Here is a 22,924-nt window from a genome sequence, read left to right on the forward strand (position 1 = left end):
TGGACGGGTTGTAGAATTAATGATGTTGGTTACTGCGATCCTTGTGTTCTATCACCAGTTCTTTTCTGAGCAGGGAGCCTATGATGGCTGCACAATCAGCTGTGGTTACGTGTTAGTGAAATCTGCCCTGTTTAGTACATCGGGTTCTATTTTGGAATCGCTCTGTATATAGAAGACAGACGTATGACGTGTAGTAGGGTGTAATAGCTAGTGATGAGCACAGGGGGCGGAGTAGAGGAGAATGGGTCTCCATGGATACCAGTAGAGCGTCCCTAGTAACAGGGCAGGCAGCCCGGCCTTGGTGGTGTTTGTCTTTCGGAGCCTGTCACCTACACTAGTAAGTACGCTCCACCATCACATCCACGTTCCCTGTCTGTGTCACAGACATCAGGACATAGATCCACTGTATACAGCACTCATCCTACACAACACTCATCTACACTCAGGGTGTCTCTCAGTTTGATCTGCCCAACATATGTCCACAGTCATGAGCAGGGGAACTGACTGACCATTGGGGAACTCGGGCACTGCCCAAGGGCCCGGGGTCAGTAGGGGGCCCCATGAGATGTCCCTGGTACTTTTCATAGGGTTTTTTGGGTGTGATTTGAGTGTGGGCGAGGACACAGGGGCCCCATGATCCCCTATTGCCCAGGGGCCCCATGAGTTGTCAGTTCGCCCCTGGTCATGAGCCATGAGCTTTTCTAGCCCCCCCCCCCCACACCTCTCTAATGAAAATAGTAAATCAGGCAGCTTGTAAGGCCTCTTTCAGTTGTTCTGCAACTTGCATTTTATATAGCAATTCAATTGTCTTGTGATTAACCTTGTACAATCTATTTATAGATACTGGGCTCAACTGTGCAATCTATTTTTAGATCCTAGGCTCAGCTGTCCGATCTACTTTTAAATTCTAGCCTCAACTGTTTGATCTATTTTTACATTCTGGCCTCAACTGTTTGATCTATTTAAAATCCTGAGTTCAACTGTTCAATCTATTTTTAGATCCCAGGTTCAACTGTTCAATCTATTTTTAGATCCTAGGTGGGTTGAATAGTTGGATTTGTTTTTAGATCCTGGTCTCAAGTGTTCAATCTATTTTCAGATCCTGGGCTCAAGTGTTCAATCTATTTTTAGATTCTAGGCCCAACTGTTCAATCTATTTTTAAATCCTGGGCTCAACTGTTTGATCTGTTTTTAGATCCTGTGTTCAACTGTTCAATCTATTCTTAAATTCTTGACTCAACTGTTTGATCTATTTTTAGATCCTGGGTTCAACAGTTCAATCAATTTTTAAATCCGGGGCTCAACTGTTGATTGATTTTTGGATCCTGGACTCAACGTTTCGATCTGTTTTTTGGATCCTGGACTCAACTGTTCAATCTTTTTTTTTCATCCTGGGTTCAACTGTTTGATCAATTTTTAAATCATGGGCTCAACTAACTGTTCAATCTAATTTTAGATCCTGGGCTCAACTGTTCAATCAATTTTTAAATCCTGGGTTCAACTGCTTGATCTGTTTTTAGATCCTAAGCTCAACTGTTCAATCTATTTTTAGATCCTAGGCTGAACTGTTCAATCTATTTTTTCATCCAGGGCTCAGCTGTTTGATCTATTTTTAAATCCTGGGCTCAACTGTTTGATCTATTTTTAGATCCTGAGCTCAACAGTTTGATCTATTTTTAGAACATTTAGAACATTGTTTGAAACTAGGCTCAACTGTTTGATCTATTTTTACATCCTGAGCTCAACAGTTTAATCTATTTTTAGAACATGGGTTCAACAGTTCAGTCTATTTTTAAATCCTGGGCTCAACTGTTTAATCTATTTTTAGATCCTACGTTCAACTGTTCGATCTATTTTTAGATCCTAGGCCAAACTGTTCGATCTGTTTTTTCATCCTGGGCTCAACTGTTTGATATATTTTTAAATCTTGGGCTCAACTGTTCGATTTATTTTTAGATCCTGAGCTCAACTCTTTGATCTATTTTTTGATCTTAGGCTCAACTGTTTGATCTATTTTTACATCCTGAGCACAACAGCTTGATCTATTTTTAGAATATGGGTTCAACAGTTTGATCTATTTTTAAATCCTGGGCTCAATTGTTTAATCTATTTTTAGATCCTGGGCTCAACAGTTCAATCTATTTTCACATCCTGGGCATAGGGAAAGGAGAGATGAGTAGTCTACAAATGAAGATAGCATTGTTTTATTCTCCCAGTTCAGCTCACAGAAAATGACAAGGGCACAGAATTTCTGGCAAGTTCAACTGTTTGATCTATGTTTAATTGCTGGGCTCAACAGTATGATCTATTTTTAGATCCTGGGCTCAACAGTTCGATCTATTTTTAGATTATGGGTTCAACTGTTTGGTCTATTTTTAGATTCTGGGCTCAACAGTTCGATCTATTTTTAGATCCTGGGGTCAATTGTTTAATCTATTTTTAAGTGCTGGACTCAACTGGTCAATCCATTTTTAGATCCTGGGCTCAGCTGTTCAATCTATGCTTAGATGGCAGGCTCAAACATTCAATCTATTTTTTGATGCTGGGCTCAACTGTTCAGTTTAGACAGAGAGTTGTGATACATCGCTCCTGGACACTGTCAACTATTTTTTTCAAAATGCACAAAACCATTTGTTTTGTAATAATTGCTGAAGGGGGCTATAGGAATGCACTGTCTGCATTTAGCTGCGGTAAGTTCCTCTATCTGCAGATAAAAGCTGAATTGTAATCAACCGTGTCAATCTTTGTTTTCTTCAAGCAATGCAGGCAGTGCTGCAGAACAGTGAACTTATGTTGTGGCCAGTGGAAGGAACCACATTAGGCAGCAAGTGACACAGTTCCCGACACACCCAGAAGTCTTTAAAAGCAGCATTGAGATCTTTTGAAGAAAAGAGAACGAGTATTAGGGCTTGTGTAAATGCTGTAAAATACTGGCTTTTACAGTCAATTGCAATACATCTCAAATGCATGTGTTCTAGCACAAAAGGGAGTGTTTGACCTGCTTTGCCCACAATGTGAAAACATCACCACTATTGAACATGTTTTCTCCAGAGAAATGCAATGCAAAGCAGATTAAACACAGTCTCAGAACTGCTAAACACAATGTAATGTGAATCTGCTAACCTGTGTTTTTATGTACCGTATTTTCCGGCGACTGGGTGTATAAGACGACCCCCTAATTTTACAGTTAAAACATAGGTTTTGGCCTATACTCGCTGTATAAGACTACCCCCCCACGTCCGAGGCAACACCAGTTGTTTTTTTTTTTAAATAAATTTTTATTGAATGACATTTTTCGAACATAACATACATTGATAAATGGAAGGCCAATCACAACAAGCCTGCTTGGATTGGCAAAGGTTGTAATAGACTGCCTCTCTGACTCTGGCCAATCTGAGCAGGCTTTTTACTAGAATACAGTGTATAAACATACTGTACATAATGTCCCCATTATTACATTTTAACCCACTGGATATGCTTGTAGATTCAGATACATACAGAATATAAGATCGTATTTACCTTTTGAAGCCGCTGAATGTGCTCTATAATACTGTGGCTTCGGCTACAGAACGTCCCTGTGCTGACACTGTATGAACTGCGCTGAGCCAATCACGGCAAGCGGTGTATTCATAATTCGTATGCATAAAAAGACTGCTCGGATTGGCTGAGTTAGAGAGGCGGTCTATTCAACCTTTGCCAATCCGAGCAGGCTTGCCGTGATTGGCTCAGTGCAGGACAGTGTCAGCACAGAGACGTTCTGAAGCTGAAGCTACATAGGGCTTCCAGCGGCACATCCAGCTGAAGATAAAGAAGCTACATCCAGCGGGGTAAATTATTTATTGATTAAATAAATTAATTATTGGCAGTCTTTCACTTGGGGATGTTGAAGATATGACAACAATAAAGCAAGAGCAAGCCACCAAAAATGACACTAATTGTTAATGTCATAAGCACCTCTCCGACTCACTTGTACAAGTGTGGATACATAAACCCAGGGGACAGCATACTAAACAATATGATAGTGTGACAAGAACACGCCTATCTGAAAAAGAAGGTTTCTAAAGGATCCACGCGGAGTAGTATGAATTCAAATGAATTTAACAATACTTTATTTGATCACATAGATCATGGGGAGGTTAAACATGAGCACGGTGTACATATGAAAAAAATAAAATCATGTTTAAAAACACTTAGCGTCTTCAATTTAGGGTCATCTTAGCCAACAGAGCACCATATAAGGCAGAGTAGTGTAATGATGGAATAGTTATCCTGGATTTCAGTAGGTTTCCTGCTTAATATTTGTGTGAACCGTATATTCAGTGGGTGTGTTCCCAGTATATGTCAGGGACCTCCTGGAATGTACAAGCTGGAACACAAAAATACATGGTATGTATCTAGCAATATGGAAACCAAATCACATCCAAAATTTACCAGGCCTCCCTCCACAATAGTCAATGGATACTGCTGTTACCTTCTCAGAGGTGAGACTATCATACCCGCCTCTCAAATGTAGGGACTTCCTGGATAGCCACCCCAAATGGAACAAGGTCCACAGTACCAAATGATTCTGAGGATATACATAGAAAAAGATAATAAATGTGTAGATCATGGGCATCAGGTAACCCCGAAAACAAAACACACATAGAGATGTGGATATATTACCATCAATGAGGATCAAGAAGACTCCTGTCGACTTGAACTAAGATCAGGTCCTTGATGCTTTTCCAAAAATGCATATGGGGGTGAGGGACCAGGTATACACGATGCATGGATTTCAAACACATATAGTGTGTATATAGCATATAGCAGGCCGTAGATACCTGAGTTTAATATACCCAGTAAAGGGTTTCCAAAAATTGCTCAATTTGAGAAGGTTATTTGCGGTTTTATAGGGATGTGGCTATGTCACAGCAAAAAAATACCTGAATAGGATAGCGTATATATATATATATATATATATGTAGATTCTCCTCCTGAGAGGATTTCCAAAAAATTCCCCGAGTATACAGGGTAAATTAGGCCCATACAACATGCCCTATGAACACCATGTAGGCTCTGTAAATCTCAACAGCCGTAAGCTTTTAAATAACTTGCCACCGGTGGAAGATATGTTTCCCTGAGGGATTGCCGTTTGCGAACCGCTGTGATAATAGCCCACTGGTAGTTCTCAAAAGGTCTTGGGCCTACCTAACAGGGAGCTGTGACACCGCCGTTCCTTCCCGCCTCGTGGGCGCCGCACCCTGTGAAGACGCCGAGCGTAGTGACGTCAATACGTTGACGCGTTTCGTCCGCCAATCACCGCAGACTTCGTCAGAACTGGGAGGGGACTTCAATCCTTTGCCTTATATGGTGCACTAATTGCATACCAAAAGGTCTCCACCTCGCCATCTTGTGTTGAAAGAATATCACTACATTGGGAATATCCAAAAGTGAATTAAAACATATATCTTGAATTTTAAAATGATTGCTGGATGTGGAAGAGGAGCCTAATTACTATGGATCAAATCATCTTCCAAGAGAATGATAAACAGGAGATTATTATTAGCATATTTCACTTTCACATAGGGAAACATCAAAACCAAGTCCAGCTACCAAGATTTCAAAAACAGTCCTATTGTTCTATATGCTCACCACCTAATAAGAGTAGAAAGAATTGAACCATTAGGTTCATATTTTGTCCACAGAGGCCCATATTTAGTTCATATATAAGGTATCGCAATGTAGATTATAACTCAGGGTATATAGAGAGTTCAAGGGAATTTATTTCAAAAACACCCCAAAGTTAAGTTCTGTGTTTAGTCCAGATGGGACAAGTGCCCCTAGGGTATAAATCCAGAATTTTTCTTTTTGTAGGAGGACTTTATCAAAATCACCCCGACGAGCCGAAATGTTCAGCAGAAAGATCCCTTTTACTTTTAGACCATCTGTTTTGCCCCCGTGTACTTCTTTAAAGTGTTGCGCCAATGGGTTCACTTTTTCTCCCTTTCTTACATTCCTATTTTCATTTCTAATGTCTCTCAGATGTTCACCAATCCTAGTCCTAAGGCTTCTTTTGGTTTTACCTATATAAATCTTTTTACATGGGCATTCTATCATGTATATCATTTTACTACTAGAACAGTTAATGAAGCTTCGTATTTGAAATATCCTAGAGTTATCATTGTTGAAGAACTGATTAGACTTATGTACAAATGGACAAATCTGACAATGACCACATGGAAACATACCATATACACCAGTCTTCCTAGTTAGCCAGTTTCTCTGTGGTACCCTCTGAAATTCTGATTGTACTAATATATCATTTAGATTCCGAGTTCGTTTTGCCACCATATGGGGGCTCTCTCCTACCACTTTCGCTATCTGCGGATTTTGAATTAGTAAATGCCAATGGGAGTCCAGGGCCTTCTTGACTTCATCCCATTGTTGTCCGAATTTAGTTATGAATCTTACCGGTTGGTTTTCAGTATTCGCAGCTGCCTTTGGTTTTGATTTATTAATTAGTTCCTCTCTTGATTTACCGAGGGCTCTTCTTTTTGCTCTTCTTAGGGTTCTATGTGAATAGCCCCTCTCTCTGAACCTTTTGTAGAGCTGGATAGATTCATGTCTATATTCTAATTCTTCTGTACAGTTTCTTTTTATTCTCTGGAACTGACCAATAGGGATTCCCTGTTTTAGACTCTTTGGATGGTAGCTATTAGCATGTAGAAGTGTATTGGCCGCTGTTTCCTTTCTAAATGTTTTAGTGACCAGTTTATTTTCGTGGACAGAGATTGACAAATCCAAAAACGTTATCACCTCTCTATCCACTGTATAAGTAAGTTTGATATTTCTATCATTCTTGTTCAAAAATTCCATAAAGCTTTTAAGCTCATCCATACCTCCATCCCATACCATTAGGACATCATCAATGTATCGCAACCAGGTTATTGCATATTGTTTATAGGGAGTGGAGGGATATACTAGCTCCTCTTCCCACATACCTAGATGTAGACATGCGAATGCCGGGGCCCAAGGTGCTCCCATGGAGGTACCACATATTTGCTGATAGAAGAAGCCCAGAAACTGAAAACAGTTATGGGTCAACATAAACTCAAGCAAATCCAATATAAATTCATTTTGGGCCTCCATTTCAGGAAAATATATCTCGAGAAAATGGGCCACCGCTTTTTGTCCCCAAACGTGTGGTATGGAGGTATAAAGTGATTCCACATCGATGCCCACCAGGAGTGCACCTTCTGGTACTTTTACATTTAGAATCTTTTTAAGTACATCCCCCGTATCTCTTACATAAGATTTGAGCTCCAAGACCAAGTCCTTGATCAAGTCGTCTACAAATTTACCTATTGGTTCCAAAGGGCCACCAATAGCAGATACTATAGGGCGTCCCGGTGGTTGAGAGGGATTTTTATGTATTTTTGGGATTACGTAGAAGGTGGGGATATTATATGTATCAACTGTCAACATATCACATTCCCGTTTGGTTAATAGGTTTGCTTCACGTGCCAATCCCACTTTTTTATTTAGATCAACCACCAGTTTTGGGAACGGGTTATTATGTAGTTTGCGATATGTATCCAGACTCCTCAGCTGTCTAAACACCTCCTTCTCATATTCCACACTCTCTAGTAGTACTACATTCCCCCCTTTATCACTCTTTTTAATCACAATGTTTTTAGCATTTCTAAGTTCCCTAAGGGCTATTCTTTCACCCCTAGTGAGGTTATCAGCATTCCTCATTGTCCAGTCTATTTTTCCAAGGTCATCATGTACTAGATCTAAAAAAGTACTTAGCCATTTATTTTCCCTGATATTAGGCATTCTTCTGGAAGGAGTTTTAAGTCTAGTATGTCTTTTCCACTTGTTAGAAACATCTCCCTCCCCAAATTCACTGTCTGTGGGAGTCTCATCAAGGAGACTAATGAGATCTCTTAATGCCTGTTGTTCTCTCTCTGAATTCAGATCACAGGGATTTTGTTCTTCTCTAGATACATATGGAATTCTTAAAAGGATCTTTCTCAGAAACAAGTTTAAGTCTTTATAGACCTCAAACAAGTCCATTTTGTCCGTAGGAGAAAAAGTTAGACCTTTCCGCAGTAAATCATAGTGTCTTTTTTTCAATACAAAGTTAGATAGATTTATTACCTTAAGGTCATTCGTTCCCCCCTCTTGGTTAGTTTTTATCTCTTGTGACTTCTGGTTCGATTTTGATTGGATGGTTTGAGGGCAATTGGGGTGTTTCTTTCTTCCTTTGTCCCATTCATTTGTTTGTTTGTTTGTTTTAGTATTCCATGGTTCTCGCCATCTGTTTTTTCCTCTAAAAAACTGACAGATCTCTTATTACTTTCATCATCATCCTCACTCATTGATGAATATCCTCTATTATTTCTAGAAAAATGTTTTTTACGTTTTGATCGACTCCTTCCTCTACTATTAGTTAGGTCAAATATCTCACCTTTCTCCCAGTCCTCTAGGTCTCTTCTAAATTTTTGTTGTTTCGTAAATTTCAGATTTTTTTGTATTTTTTCTATCTCTTTTCTAAGGAAATCATTATGTTTATCAAACTCAGGATCATTCTTCAGAGGATCAAGTGATTTTGCGCTCTCATTAATTTCATTAGAGAGTTCATTTAATTGAACCTTCTCTTCTTCCACAATTAATCGCATAATCTCTATGCCATGTTTTATACAGACCTCTTTCCACCTTTCCAGAAATCTGGGGGTGTGAAGATGTTCTGCTGGAATTACCCTTTCTCTTAATCCCCTGGGAACAATCCCTCTCTCTATATATGATTCAAGGGATGTTATATCCCACTTTCTATTCAAATATTTAGTAGTTAGTTTCTTATGTAGCTTAAACTTGGTCTTGATGTCTCCCTCATTTCCCTCTCCTTGGGGGTCTAAGTTCTTAGTAAATGCAGATCTAATTTCCGCATCCATCTCCTCATTGATCAAGCAGGCCATTACCTCCTTAGGTATTTTCCCTTCCACAAAAGGGGGAGGGAATTACACAGTATCATATAGATATAGTCAAAAAATATCAATAATCCAGCAATCACTGTACACCATGCAGATGTTTAAGACTGAGTCCAGACCTCCAAAGGTGGCAGAACAGGTTATAAGAACCTTTAAGGAAGTATATCACAACAATAAAGCAAGAGCAAGCCACCAAAAATGACACTAATTGTTAATGTCATAAGCACCTCTCCGACTCACTTATACAAGTGTGGATACATAAACCCAGGGGACAGCATACTAAACAATATGATAGTGTGACAAGAACACGCCTATCTGAAAAAGAAGGTTTCTAAAGGATCCACGCGGAGTAGAATGAATTCAAATGAATTTAACAATACTTTATTTGATCACATAGATCATGGGGAGGTTAAACATGAGCACGGTGTACATATGAAAAAAATAAAATCATGTTTAAAAACACTTAGCGTCTTCAATTTAGGGTCATCTTAGCCAACAGAGCACCATATAAGGCAGAGTAGTGTAATGATGGAATAGTTATCCTGGATTTCCGTAGGTTTCCTGCTTAATATTTGTGTGAACCGTATATTCAGTGGGTGTGTTCCCAGTATATGTCAGGGACCTCCTGGAATGTACAAGCTGGAACACAAAAAGTTGAAGATATGCCCTCCATATTACCTCAGCTCCCGGGATGGACAGTTTTCCGGCATATACCCGGCGTATAAGACGATCCCCGATTTTTGGGGGATTTTTTTTAGTATAATAAGTCATCTTATACGCCGGAAAATACGGTACTTTTCAAGCACACGATTGATGCCGTTAAAAAAACTCCCATGTACACGGGCCTGTAATCGTTTCTGTTTTACAGGTTGTCATTTTTTTTTCAGCAAGGAGACCGAGTTTCTTTCCAGAAGAAAGAAGTTGAGCCTTAAAGGAGAATTTCACCTTTAGTGGTGTTGTCATTCAAAGCTTCCCTCACTGGTGTACATAGGTAGTGCTTACCTTTAGTCATGCTCAAGAGATCTTTACTATGCATGCCTGCCCAGTACTGCGCAGCCTATGCACAAAGGCCTGGTTGGGCCTGGCAACTACTTTGCACGTCTCCTGCAGCTTTATTCATTTTTATGGATATTGGGTAGTCAGTGATAAGCAATAATGTGCAACTGACTCTAGCTAGTGTATGTATACAGAAAGTAGCTTGAAGTGGTTGTAAACCTCAGACATAAAATATGAACAAAGTATATCCCTCTATAGTGTGTGCTTGTCTCAATCTAGAGTACTAAGTGTCATTTCTGTCTGCTGCCTTATTCCTCTGCTATAAACATCAGTCACTTCTGACATTTTCCTGACACCGAGAGAAAAATGGTGATGGATAGGGCATAGCCTGTGATTGACAGCCATAGCTATGTTCCTGTGAACTGTGTGAAGGGAGGGAGGAGGGAGTGTCTCTTCCGTCTCATCAACTCTCAGAGCTCTCCTCACTGATGTAGCGTTAGCTCCAAACCCCCTAATTTTCAGAGCTGAGAGATCCTGTGAAAATGTTGCAGTTTGAATGAATGTAGGGTGCAGGTGGCTGCAGATAAACAGGTACAACTTCTGTAGGAGAATTTGTTTCATCTCTGTGTATCACCTGAGGTCAGGCATTTCTCTGGGTATATGTAAGGGTTTAAAGTGATAGTAAAATTTAATTTTTTTATTTACATAACAAACAAGATATATATATATATACAGTCATGGCCGAAATTGTTGGCACCCTTGATATTTCTCCAGGAAATCATGTATTTCTCACGAAACGTATTGCATTAACACATGTTTTGCTATACACATGTTTATTCCCTTTGTGTGTATTGGGACAAAACAAAAAAAGGGAGGAAAGAAAGCAAATTCGACATAATGTCACACAAACCTCCAAAAATGGGCTGGACAAAAGTATTGGCACCCTTTCACAACTGCGGATAAATAAGAATGTTACAAGCATGTGATGCTCCTGTAAACTCACCTGGGGCAAGTAACAGGTGTGGGCAATATAGAAATCACACCTGAAAGCAGATAAAAAGGAGAGACGTTCACTTAACCTTTGCATTGTGTGTCTGTCTGTGCCACACTAAGCATGGACAACAGAAAGAGGAGACGAGAACTGTCTGAGGACCTGAGAACCAAAATTGTGGCAAAATATCAACAATCTCAAGGTTACAAGTCCATCTCCAGAGAACTAGATTTGCCTTTGTCCACAGTGCGCAACATTATCAAGAAGTTTGCAACCCATGGCACTGTAGCTAATCTCCCTGGTCGTGGACGGATGAGGAAAATTGATGAAAGATTGCAACGCAGAATAGTCCGGATGGTGGATAAGCAGCCCCAAACATGTTCCAAAGACATTCAAGCTGTCCTGCAGGCTCAGGGAGCATCAGTGTCAGCGCGAACTATCCGTCGACATTTAAATGAAATGAAACGCTATGGCAGGAGACCCAGGAGGACCCCACTGCTGACACAGAGACATAAAAAAGCAAGACTACAGTTTGCCAAAATGTACTTGAGTAAGCCAAAAGCCTTCTGGGAAAACGTCTTGTGGACAGATGAGACCAAGATAGAGCTTTTCGGTAAAGCACATCATTCTACTGTTTACCGAAAACGGAATGAGGCCTACAAAGAACAAAACACAGTACCTACGGTAAAATATGGTGGAGGTTCAATGATGTTTTGGGGTTGTTTTGCTGCCTCTGGCACTGGGTGCCTTGACTGTGTGCAAGGCATCATGAAATCTGAGGATTACCAAAGGATTTTGGGTCGCACTGTAGGGCCCAGTGTCAGAAAGCTGGGTTTGCGTCCAAGATCCTGGGTCTTCCAGCAGGACAATGACCCCAAACATACGTCAAAAAGCACTCAGAAATGGATGGCAAAGAAGCGCTGGAGAGTTCTGAAGTGGCCAGCAATGAGCCCAGATCTAAATCCCATTGAACACCTGTGGAGAGATCTTAAAATTGCTGTTGGGAAAAGGTGTCCTTCCAATAAGAGAGACCTGGAGCTGTTTGCAAAGGAAGAGTGGTCCAAAATTCCGGGTGAGAGGTGTCAGAAGCTTATTGATGGTTATAGGAAGCGACTGATTTCAGTTATGTTTTCCAAAGGGTGTGCAACCAAATATTAAGTTAAGGGTGCCAATACTTTTGTCCAGCCCATTTTTGGGGTTTTGTGTGACATTATGTCATATTTGCTTTTCTGCCTCTGTTTTATATTTGTTCCAATACATACAAAGGGAATAAACATGTGTATAGCAAAACATGTGTTAATGCAATACCTTTTTTGTGTGAAATACTTGATTTTCAGGAAAAATATCAAGGGTGCCAACAATTTCGGCCATGACTGTATATATATATATATATATATATATATATATACAAATAAATTGCACAGAGCAGCTGCAATCCTCCTCTTCTGGGGTCTCCCATCAGTGCATCTGGCTCCTCTTTTCATTGTGCCACCATATGAAGCAGACTCCTATCGTGGCACACCTGCAGACTCGATCTCGAGCTACACTGCCTGCGTCTATAGACACAGGCAGCGCGGCTCGGCCCCGCTCCTTTGTCACAGGGTTTGACTGACAGCAGCAGGGGCCAATGGCTCCTGCTGCCTCATCAAAACCTGTGAGAGTGGAGAGAGCCACTAGAGACGGGCATAGTGCTGGATCAAGACAGGTTAGGCTCAGGTAAGTAAGGGGGGGGGGGGGGTGATGCAGGGAATGCATTAGGGTAAAAATTGTTTATGCTTTGGAACCACCGTAAAAAGTCTGGAGGAGAGGAGATGGAAACAAAAATGAAAATAATAAAAAACATGGCAATTGTTAGAGCATATGTAAACCCCAAAACAAAACAATAATATATTGCAGCTTACCACCTATCTAAGACTGCATTCATTTTCCTTTTTTCAGGATTTTTGCTTTATTTTTAAATGTGACATATCATCTGTCCTTGGGTGGCTACGCTCACTCCTCCATTGTATCTCTGGAGAGAGCCATGGATATCTCCTAGGCTGGACTTCAAACATATCTGCATTTGTTCAGCTCCAGTACATGGGGGGAAGGAGGAGATGAGTAGTCTACAAAAGGACAATAGCATTGTTTTATTCTTCCAGTTCAGCTCACAGGAAATGAAGAGTACATAGAATTTCTGGCAAGTTCAACAGATGTTTCTGTACTTGCAGAAAATGTTTTAGTCTGCAAAAGAAAACACAGCCTCCATATCTAAAAACTGGTAATCTGCAATATTTTAAATGTTTTTTGGTTTTGTGATCGTTTAGAGTCTATTTAAATCTATGCAAGTGCATAGAGATGCAATTTTTGGCACCATTATATAGGTGCATTGTAATGCGTCAACGCATGTTTGTCTTTTTGGACATTGACGTGTTTTGATGAACACCGTTGCGTGTTTTCAATATTTTTTTTTATTTAGAATTTGGAGTCGATTGTGTTCACAGCCATTTATAAAGACTTGTTAATTCCTGTTGCCAATGCATTAAAACATATGTTATACAGTATTGACTTCTATGGGCCTCCCAATGCACTGAAACACAGAAAACTTCAAAACCCAACAGTGTAAATGGGTTCTTAATGATACACAGTGCTTTCACAGGGCAAATTAGAGTTTAGACCTCTTTACAAAATCTGAAATCTTTTTTTCTCTGTTCCAGAAACATGGGCGAATTGGTATTATGTACATCAACAGAATTATACAACATCTTGAACCAATCAACCAAGTTCTCTAGACTTGCTGAACCAAACTATTTATGTCTTTTGGGTAAGTACTGTATGTGTTTATTATTAAAGTGTATGTATAGCCAAAACTCTTTTTTAGTTTTGGATAAAGACACTTTCTGGAGACGCAACAGGAAGGGAATAGAGATCCCTTCTTTTACAGTCACCAGAATAGGTGTCCCCATTGGAAGACATAACCTCACTTTTTGGTGACAACTGTAAAATGTTTAATTTCCAATCATTTTCTCTTTCTGAGACAATGGGCCACAGGATAAGTAGAGGGGAGACTGCATTAGGTCCTCGTGCACACTGGATGTTTTTACAGCTACTGTTTTTGGCTTTTGATGTTTTCTCCTACAGCCAGTAAACCCCCCAACATGTTATCCTATGTGTCCATGCACACATAGACTGTAATCGGTGTTTATTGGCAGGGACATTTTTTGGCTGGGAAAAAAGCCCCAGGACAAGTGGGCTTCTAAAGGAGTTTTTTAACAAAAAAAATGTTCTAACGCGGTAAAATGCCGCAAACCAGCGTTTTTGGACTTTTTTTGACCAAAAAAATTATATTTTTTTTAAAACGCAGAAAAACACCACTAAATATGGCAAAACACCACTAAACGCTAATGCAAAAATACAAAAAAGTTGAAAAACTCACGTTTTTAATGTGACTTTACACAGCTAATGTTACCAGTGCTATAAAAATGCCCAGTGTGCATGGAGCCTAACAACTTTATACAAAACAAAAAAAAATTGCCTTTCCATACACTTTAAAAAAAAAAAAAACCTCCCCCAGCTAAAAAAAAAAAATCACAGGTGCAGACACATCTATAAACACTTTAGAGTCAAATATAAAAGATATGATTTTTAGCAAAAAATTACAATTTTTTTTTATTACTTTCTGTCTTCTGAGGCACTAGTGACATAGTCAGTGCCTCACAGCTTCCTCCTGGGATGTCACTACATGCCTTCCACTGAGATCTTGTGTATAAACTGTGAGATAACAAGATTTCTGAAGTCTCATGAGATATCAGGGAAAGGCCTTATTTTTTTGTTTATACAATGCTGTGGCTTCAGCAATGTGAGTGTCAGCTGGTGTGATGACACTTGTGTTGCTAACACCATGTATAAATAATAAGAAACGGCAGATCTTGTATAGAACATACGTGGGATCTGATGCCGATGTCATCGGTGGGCCAGCAAAGAAAGATAAATGAAGAAACCAACCACTAATGAGGTCTTTTAAAATATTGGCGTGGGCTTCCTGGCAGGGTGTAAGGAGCATTAAGATATTGGAATATAAAAAATAAATGAGACAAGTAAAAAAATAATAAAAGTATAAAATTACATATTTTTCTATATTGAATTTAATCATAGTGGCGGTTTATTATGGGAAAGAAGGCCCAGATGGTATTTTAGGTCTCATGCACAGTGAGCATTAAAAACAGTGCTTTTAGGGGAGTATGGCATTTTTGTTTTCTGCCTCTAAATGCCCTACCATTTCAGCCTATGTGTCCGTGCAGAGATAGTTGTTTAGAGGCAGGAAACAAAACTCTCTGATGGCGCCTCCAGGAGCAGCAGCGTTTTGGTAGAAAAACAGCTTAACATTTGTAAAGGCACATTAACACTAGGCATGTCAAGTGCTTGAGCGTTAATTCATTTTAATAATGATAAATTATTATTCTGGCCAATGAAATGAATTATTGCTCAAGCACTTGATGCACGTAAGAGTTTTTTCTGCCAAACGCTGCTGCCAGGGGGGAAGGCATTTAGGATTATTATTATTATTATACAGGATTTATATAGCACCAACAGTTTGCTCAGCACTTTACAATGTAACGGGAGACAATACAGCAACAATACAGTTCAATACAATATGGTTAGGAGGGCCATGTTCCTTGAAGCTTACAATCTAAGATTGTTGGCAAACACCCTGTCTGCATGGGGCCTTAAAGTGAAAAAAGCACAGCCAACGTGACTTATAGAAATGATAGGGTCTTGAGACATGCAGTTAAAAATTTCTGAATTGCCCTCTCCTTATGTTTACAGCTGTCCAATTTATTAGCCGTGAATGCTGTTTTAAAAATTCCTGGATGAGAGCAAATGTTTAGGAAGTCTGAAATACCTTTTGCTTTCATTGTACGAGGGGCGTTCAAGTCAAACCAGAACTTTTGAGTTTATATAATAAAAGAACAAATTTCACGGAGTGGAAACTGCATTTATTTTTTTTACATACTCCCCTGCTACATTTATACACTTAGCGCAAAGTTTAGCTAATGCCAGGAAAGTTTCGGCATAGAAATATTTGTCAGTACGCCTGAACCATCCTAGGACAACCTGCTTCACTTCGTCATCATTGTGTTCACTGTTCCCAAAGAAAGATTCTTCTCTTGTGCAATTTCACAACAGGTTATGCATTGATTATCCAGGATCAGGCATTCCACGCGATGAATGTCCACAGGAATGACTGCTCTGGGCTGGGAACCACCACGGCCGGGTCATGACTGACTTACGTACGGCCATCTTTGAAATGTTTACACCATTCAAATGTCTTACTGCAGCTGAGCGTCTCATCACCATAGTGTGCTTGAAGTCTTCTGTAGATATCCGTGGGTTTTACACCTTCATTCACAAGAAACTTCATCCCCACACACTGTTCCATGCATGCACTAACACTGTTGTGTGCCATCTTGATTATCGGCCTCTGGACTGGCGAGTGATGTGTGCCACCTATCAGTAATAGGACACACTTGCCACTTACTACTGTGTGTAGTACCGCCATGCTAGCATCCCTTTCTATACCTGTAAAAGTAAAAGTCCTGGCTTGACTTTTACACCCCGTACTTATAATTGTGCATTGTTTCCTTCTAGATGCCCGTTCTAAACGAGAGTATAATGAAAGTCACATTATAACTGCAAGAAGAGTGAAGCAGGTAATGATAGTAAATGATAATTCATACAATATGCTGTTTACAATTTTATAGTCTTTACAGAATTTGTATCATGTGATCCAATTTACAAAGACAGTGTAAGAGCAATGTAATAACTAGAAAATCTACATTTTCTGGGGAAATTGTGTGAAGTGTTCTTGCCTCCACCAGTAGTCTACAGCTCACACTCTAGCTTTTGTCACTCTGCTGCCTGCTCACACACCTGGGTTCCTATGGCAACTCACTCTACAGCAAGGGCAGAGAAGAGCAGTTAAAAACAAACTGCTCAAACTTGCTCACTTCACTGGCGGTTGCCATCTTCAAACGGTTGTAGTTAAAAAATTATAAATCCTACACCGAAGAACTTTATATTGTGAGAATCACAAGACCCAGACCTACATTTGGATGCATAGTATGTCTCTGAAATATTAAAAATGAAGGCATAGTTGCAGTTTAGAAATTGCCCTTCAAATTTGAGGTGGCTAGAGTACAGTTTCAATGAATGTCAATGGGCGACGTGAGTTGCAAACAAATGGTCATATTGTGAAAACTATCAGGACTATGGCTTAGCCGTGGACATTTGAAGTGGCAGCAGGGATAGTTGAACGTTTTGATTTAAGATTTGTGTAGGTGGGCTTGAAAATGAGGGAGTGATGGCAGTTTAGAAATCATGTCCTGATTTTTCAGCTCACACTCTAGCTTTTTTCAGCTCCAACTCTAGTTTTGAACATTCGACCATTCATTCCTATGGGACCAATTTCACCACAAAAACGGCGATATTTTGTGAACCATTCGGCAAAACGTTCCACAAAGTAACAGCACACCAATCGGGAACAATCCGCACGTTTCGGTATATTACTGTCTATGTAGTGTAAAAACAGTGGGAGGAGTTAGGGTGGTAAATTTGGCTATAATAATAATAATATATATGTGAGATAACAGTAAGTGGTCTTGCCATGCAAGAACACTTAATAATGTAATAATAATGTAAGACCAATGTAAGAGTAATGTACAGTAATGTAATGTAAGAGCAAAGTACACTATCCATTAGTAACAAGGCTTCACATTACAGAATTTGTTTTGGTGAAAAATGTCAAATTCAGATTTGGTGTTGTGGGTGACCACAGTTTGACCACACATTGTTCTTTGGATTCTCTAAAATGTTTAATAGAGCTACACACATAGAGCACAACCTGAGTGAGAATTACTGGCAGGAGACTGCAGTCCTGTACTCAAGCACCGTTTACGATCAGACTGCACACAATTATGGGAAAAGGTACAAAAGAGATAAGGAAAGACATAGACTTCATGCACACTGGGGCTTTTCTAAACACTTTTCTCATAGCAGCAGAAAAGCAGATACAAAAACCACATTTTTTCAAATGCATTTAGGCGTGTTTAGGTGCATCAAGTGAATGGGCGTTTGTTCATTTCTTTGACCAGAATATTAATTTATTTTAGCTGTTGAAATGAAAAAATACTCATCAAAACCTGTAAAACAGGCGTTTGACAGCTGCAGTATGCACAAGCCCATAAAGTTTAATAACCAAAACGTTATAAATTTTCAAAAGAGTACATGTGTAATATGTTCACAACTAGAGTTTATTGACAGTACGTGGCTTGAGACAGTAGCAGAGAACATTGACAGTAGTCTTCATAAAAACACCATATGACCTCTAAACTGCTTGAAGAATGTGAAGGACATGTGTTAGACATTTGTCCAATGTCGATCAAACACTTCCTAGTCACAATTCTAGCTCAGTCACATTCCGGCATACCTGCTCTTTCTACATACTTTTTGCTGGCTTACAGTTTGGTAATTATGTATTCTGTAGTCAGAATTTTTTTTTTTGTCAAATGGGAACCCTCTACTACCTTTCCCGTCCTAAATATTGGTCCACCATCTTACATACAGTATATGTAGATAACTGTACATTTACTGTGTAAAACCAAATTCCTGGAAGATAAAAAAAAATGCTGCTATGTGTTTATTACCAATGACTAAATCATTCTTTTAAATGTAACTTGTGTAAGTACCTGATTTTTACTTGGAATAATTCTCTTGTAATCCATTGTACAATGCTCAGACTGACAGAGGGAGAGGCAGCACTACTGGACCATCAGTTGTCCTGCAGTGCACATACATTGGCACATTCTAACAGGTGGTGAAAGCAGAGAGGTAACAGTGTGTCACCTCCCCGTCCCCCCAGGCTGTGCCTTTATTGTCCAGTCACAGCCTGGGGGGGGGGGGGAGGCAACAAGGCTTTTTTTGCTTAAAGTGTTACTAAACCCAGGACCCTGCATTTACTCTGTCTGGTCTCCCACAGTACACACTACATGGAAATGCAATTATTTTAGTATAAATATAAACTACTAAATACCTTTTCTCATCAGCAGTTAGAGCAGTCTTGTGACTTCTATCAGTGTCCAGCAGAGCACTGGTTAAATCTTGTAGGAGGAGTTTTCTTTCTGCTCTAGGAGGGTGCAAACCCTCTGTCTGGACAGTGATGATTGGCCCTTTGCTGATCACATGCAGTCTCCCAAGAAAAAAAAACTCTCTAGCAATACACACTAAACTGAGCATGTCTCTACACATGTTTTATCAGGAGATAAGAGGGGGGCACTGGAAGAAGGGGAGGATCAGAGAAGTCAGGATCAAACAGCATTTTTAAACAGTGCAGAGGATTAATCCCTTAGGTTCCACAGTGAGTATAACAAGCATGTTTTACTGCATATACAGACTGATTTTACTGTTGTGGGTTTAGTAACACTTTGACTACAGTCGAAAAATGGTAGGTCATCAGCTTGGCTCTGCTAACTGACAAGGCTGTGCATATGTCAAGTCCAGACAGGACAGAAATACGGTAAAAACCCTTTGGAAGGTTTGGACAGTTGTTTGCACAGCTCCCATGTGTTGTATTTCAGCTGTCTATTAGGCTGATTGTTTGGATATCAGTTTTAAAGCTGGCCATAGATGATTCTTTTTTTTTTGTTCATACAGCAGGCTGAATGAAAAAAACAAGCAAATTGATTCCTTCATCCACATAAACAAGTTGGTTAGTGGAATCCCCCCACCAGAACAGGATTCCCCACTGTCAGAATACACTGATCAGCAGCTGCAGCTGTTCATCTTTTGGACAAAAAAATAATAACTCCACATTTATTTGCAGGTAAAGACATGTGCATTCATTATTTTTGTCCAAAGGAGCCTGGAAAGCATTGCACCAGTGATCAGTAGATCGCTGATGCCATGCAGGTCTCCTGCAGACCTGTCAGAATATCTGCTAGCCGTACGGGATGTCCAGTCAAGCAGATATTCTGACAGGAAGCTTGAATGAACTACCATAGTGCTCCGCAGTACCGTGGTAGTTCATTGACAACTACAAGCTGACAGCCGCTAAGGTTGCCAGGACTTGTAGGCACTCATTCACAGAACTCTGTGAATGATTGACACGCCTGTGTGGGCGGAGCCTTGCATGGCCACGCTGTTTTCAAATCTGACAGATAGTGCGGGGGTGGCATGCACGGCTGCGGCTATGTGAACACTTTACATGCTCCACCCTAAAAACGGGTGGAACATGTAATATGTGCCAAAGGTGAACTTATCCTTTAACCTGCAAAGGTTTTCCAACATTCACGTTCAACAGAAGTCAATCTGACGATGAAGTTCTATCGAACAGGTCCCTGCTGAACCAGCTGAATGTCAGTCTATTGTCAGCTTTAGTTGGAAGACTGTTTGTTCTCTTTTGTAATACGTCCTTAGTAGGGGTTAGCAATGCAGGTAATGTTCCTTAAAAGATAAGTTCACTTTTGGAACATGTTACATGTTCCACCCATTTTTAGGGTGGAAGATGTAACATGTTCCTATAGCCGCAGCCACGCCCGCTACTTTACCTGCAAAAAAATGTACATATATTATTTTTGTCCAAAAGGTGAACTTATTCGTTCATAAATAGATAATACCATCAAGAGAAAACATGGTAATTTTTCTGACAACAATTAAAATGATATTAAAGGCAATTTTGTTTTTTAAATAACAACCATGTCATACCTGCTCTGTGCATTGTCCTTTTCTCGAGTCCCACATCGACACTCCTGGCCCCTCTCTCCTGCTGAGTGCTTCCAGTGCAAGCAACTTGCTATGGGGGTACCCGATAGGCACTGTTCTGAGTGACCATTCACACAAAGTGTGGCTCAGCCCCACTCCCCGCTCTCTCCTCATTGGCTTACTAGCTGTGATTGACAGTAGTGGGAGCCAATGGCTCCTGCTGCTGTCTTGGCAAATGAGGAGGTAGAGACCCAGGCAACCGGAGCTCTTTGTGCACATCACTGGATCAAGAGGGAGCCCAGTTAAGGGGGGGGGCTGCTGTACACAGGTTTTTTACCTTCACGTATACCTTGAACTTTTACAACCATTTTAATTGCTTCAGTAAAAAACTGTAGATAGTTTGATGTTGAGAGCCAAATTTGATAACTGTAGATAACAGATATACTCTTATTAAATAGTGAAACTAGTTTCTTGACTACCATTTCTCTAAAGCCACCCATACATGAAATCTGGCCAGTTCGGCAGGGACTGGATAAATTTGATCCATGTATGGGGGCAGTGGTTGTATAGAAGGTGGTCTACCATTCGACTTCTGTACAACCAGTCTGTCAGATAAATAGTACTCGATTAGTACCATTGGCTATAGCTGGCAGGCCTGATCACTTTGTTCTGATGGTGGGGAAGTGTCCTTGTCAGAATACAATAGCTCAGCGGGAGTTACTTTGGAAATTGTGTCCAACCAGCGGGTTGAATGAAAAAAAGTGAATCATCCAATAGCTGCTTAAAACACTCCATTGGTTTCATACAAATCTTTAGGAACGTACGACTTTACAGAACTTTGGTGGGGGTTTATTGAATCAGATATGTGGTTAACTTATTTTTAGACAATGCTTCTGTTTCATTGGTCTAATTGAAAGTAGGGATGAGATTTGGTTTTGACCCCTGCATTCAGTCTTAACACAGCATATTTGCATTTCACCAAACAAGTTTTAATTGGCCAGAACACACTGCCCAATCCCAAGCTGCTATAAACAAACAGCCAAGGAACCTTGGCATTGTTATTGACCAAATATGGTTAACTTTCCAGGACCTCTTGTGTCAAAAAAGGGAAAAAAGAGTGAAGTAATAAATTACTCTGCTCATCCCTATTCTAAAAATGATCTCCAGTAAAATAACTAAATGCACAGTTGGATTACATGTATATTAATGCTTTTACCTTGCCAAAAAATGTTTAAATCTGGCTACCCATTCTTTTTATTCATACACTTCTACCATCATGCACAGCTAAGATAGTGACAGCCCTTCTTTCCCCGTCATGTTTTTCAGCTTCCTGTGTCACTCCTATGCCTCCAGTCTGCCCAGTAGACAGTGAGGCCGATTTACTAAAGGAGTTGACAATGTTCATACAGTAAACCATCTGAATATTCACTTCAATTACCCAATCAGTTGTGTTTTGTTCTTTTGACACCAAAGGCCTTTGTAAGTAATGCAAGTCATAGAAGATGCGATTTTCTTTCCTGCAACCATGCGTTGCAGGGCAGAAAATCACTCGATTCCCCCATCAACACAGTCAGTGTTGATGGGGGTATCCCTCTCACAGTGCTATTGTGTTCTCCCGGCAGGGAGCTTTCCCTGCTGGCAGAACACAGTGATTATTGCTAGCGGCTATGCCATCACCAGTAATTGCATGTAAAATATCTGACTGGCTGGTTATACTGAAGTCGTTCAATGGATCGACGTCAGTACAACCAGCCTAGCCATAGATGGATTGAATCTTGGCTGGTCCCTGCTGAATCGGCAGAGATCCATCTATGGCTGGCCTAATTCTATATTTTTATATCTGATTTCTCATAGGATGAAGACATGCATTTCTTATTACCTGAGTCTATTGAGCTGGCTTGCATGAAGCACTGTGTTGTGTATGATAGTCGGACTAATTCCTTGGATGGAGAAGGTAGGAAAATATAACTATTTAAATTAGATTAGTTGTATTGCTATTGTTATATTCAAGCTAAAGGGTCAACTTCCAAACCTTCCACAGGCCCAGCTTTAGAGTGTGCAAAGCTGATTTCACAAGTTTGTCATAACCCTGTACTGGTGCTCAAAGGAGGCTATGAGGAATTCTCTGGATACTACAATTTCTTCAGATCACAGAAGGTCTTTTGGATGCCACAGGTAAATATCAAACAAACTTTAACCACTTCAGCTTTCACACATATATACCCTCTAT

The 22,924-nt window shown here is 40.0% G+C and overlaps 1 protein-coding gene across 1 annotated transcript in view; it reads left to right on the plus strand.

Moving 5' to 3' along the window:
• The first annotated feature begins 29 nt into the window (after positions 1-29).
• STYXL1 (serine/threonine/tyrosine interacting like 1) overlaps positions 30-22,924 on the plus strand; it is a 48,621-nt gene continuing 25,726 nt past the window's right edge. The window contains exons 1-5 of the mRNA XM_089676586.1: positions 30-337; positions 13,656-13,762; positions 16,588-16,649; positions 22,549-22,648; positions 22,736-22,869. Of these exons, the coding sequence (XP_089532712.1) occupies positions 13,660-13,762; positions 16,588-16,649; positions 22,549-22,648; positions 22,736-22,869 (399 nt within the window). The 5' untranslated portion in view covers positions 30-337; positions 13,656-13,659. The remainder of the gene's footprint in view (positions 338-13,655; positions 13,763-16,587; positions 16,650-22,548; positions 22,649-22,735; positions 22,870-22,924) is intronic.

Source organism: Staurois parvus, unplaced genomic scaffold (assembly GCF_062004578.1).
Source record: "Staurois parvus isolate SC_StPar_1 unplaced genomic scaffold, SC_StPar_1.0 ptg000172l, whole genome shotgun sequence".
NCBI classification, from domain to species: Eukaryota; Metazoa; Chordata; class Amphibia; order Anura; family Ranidae; genus Staurois; species Staurois parvus.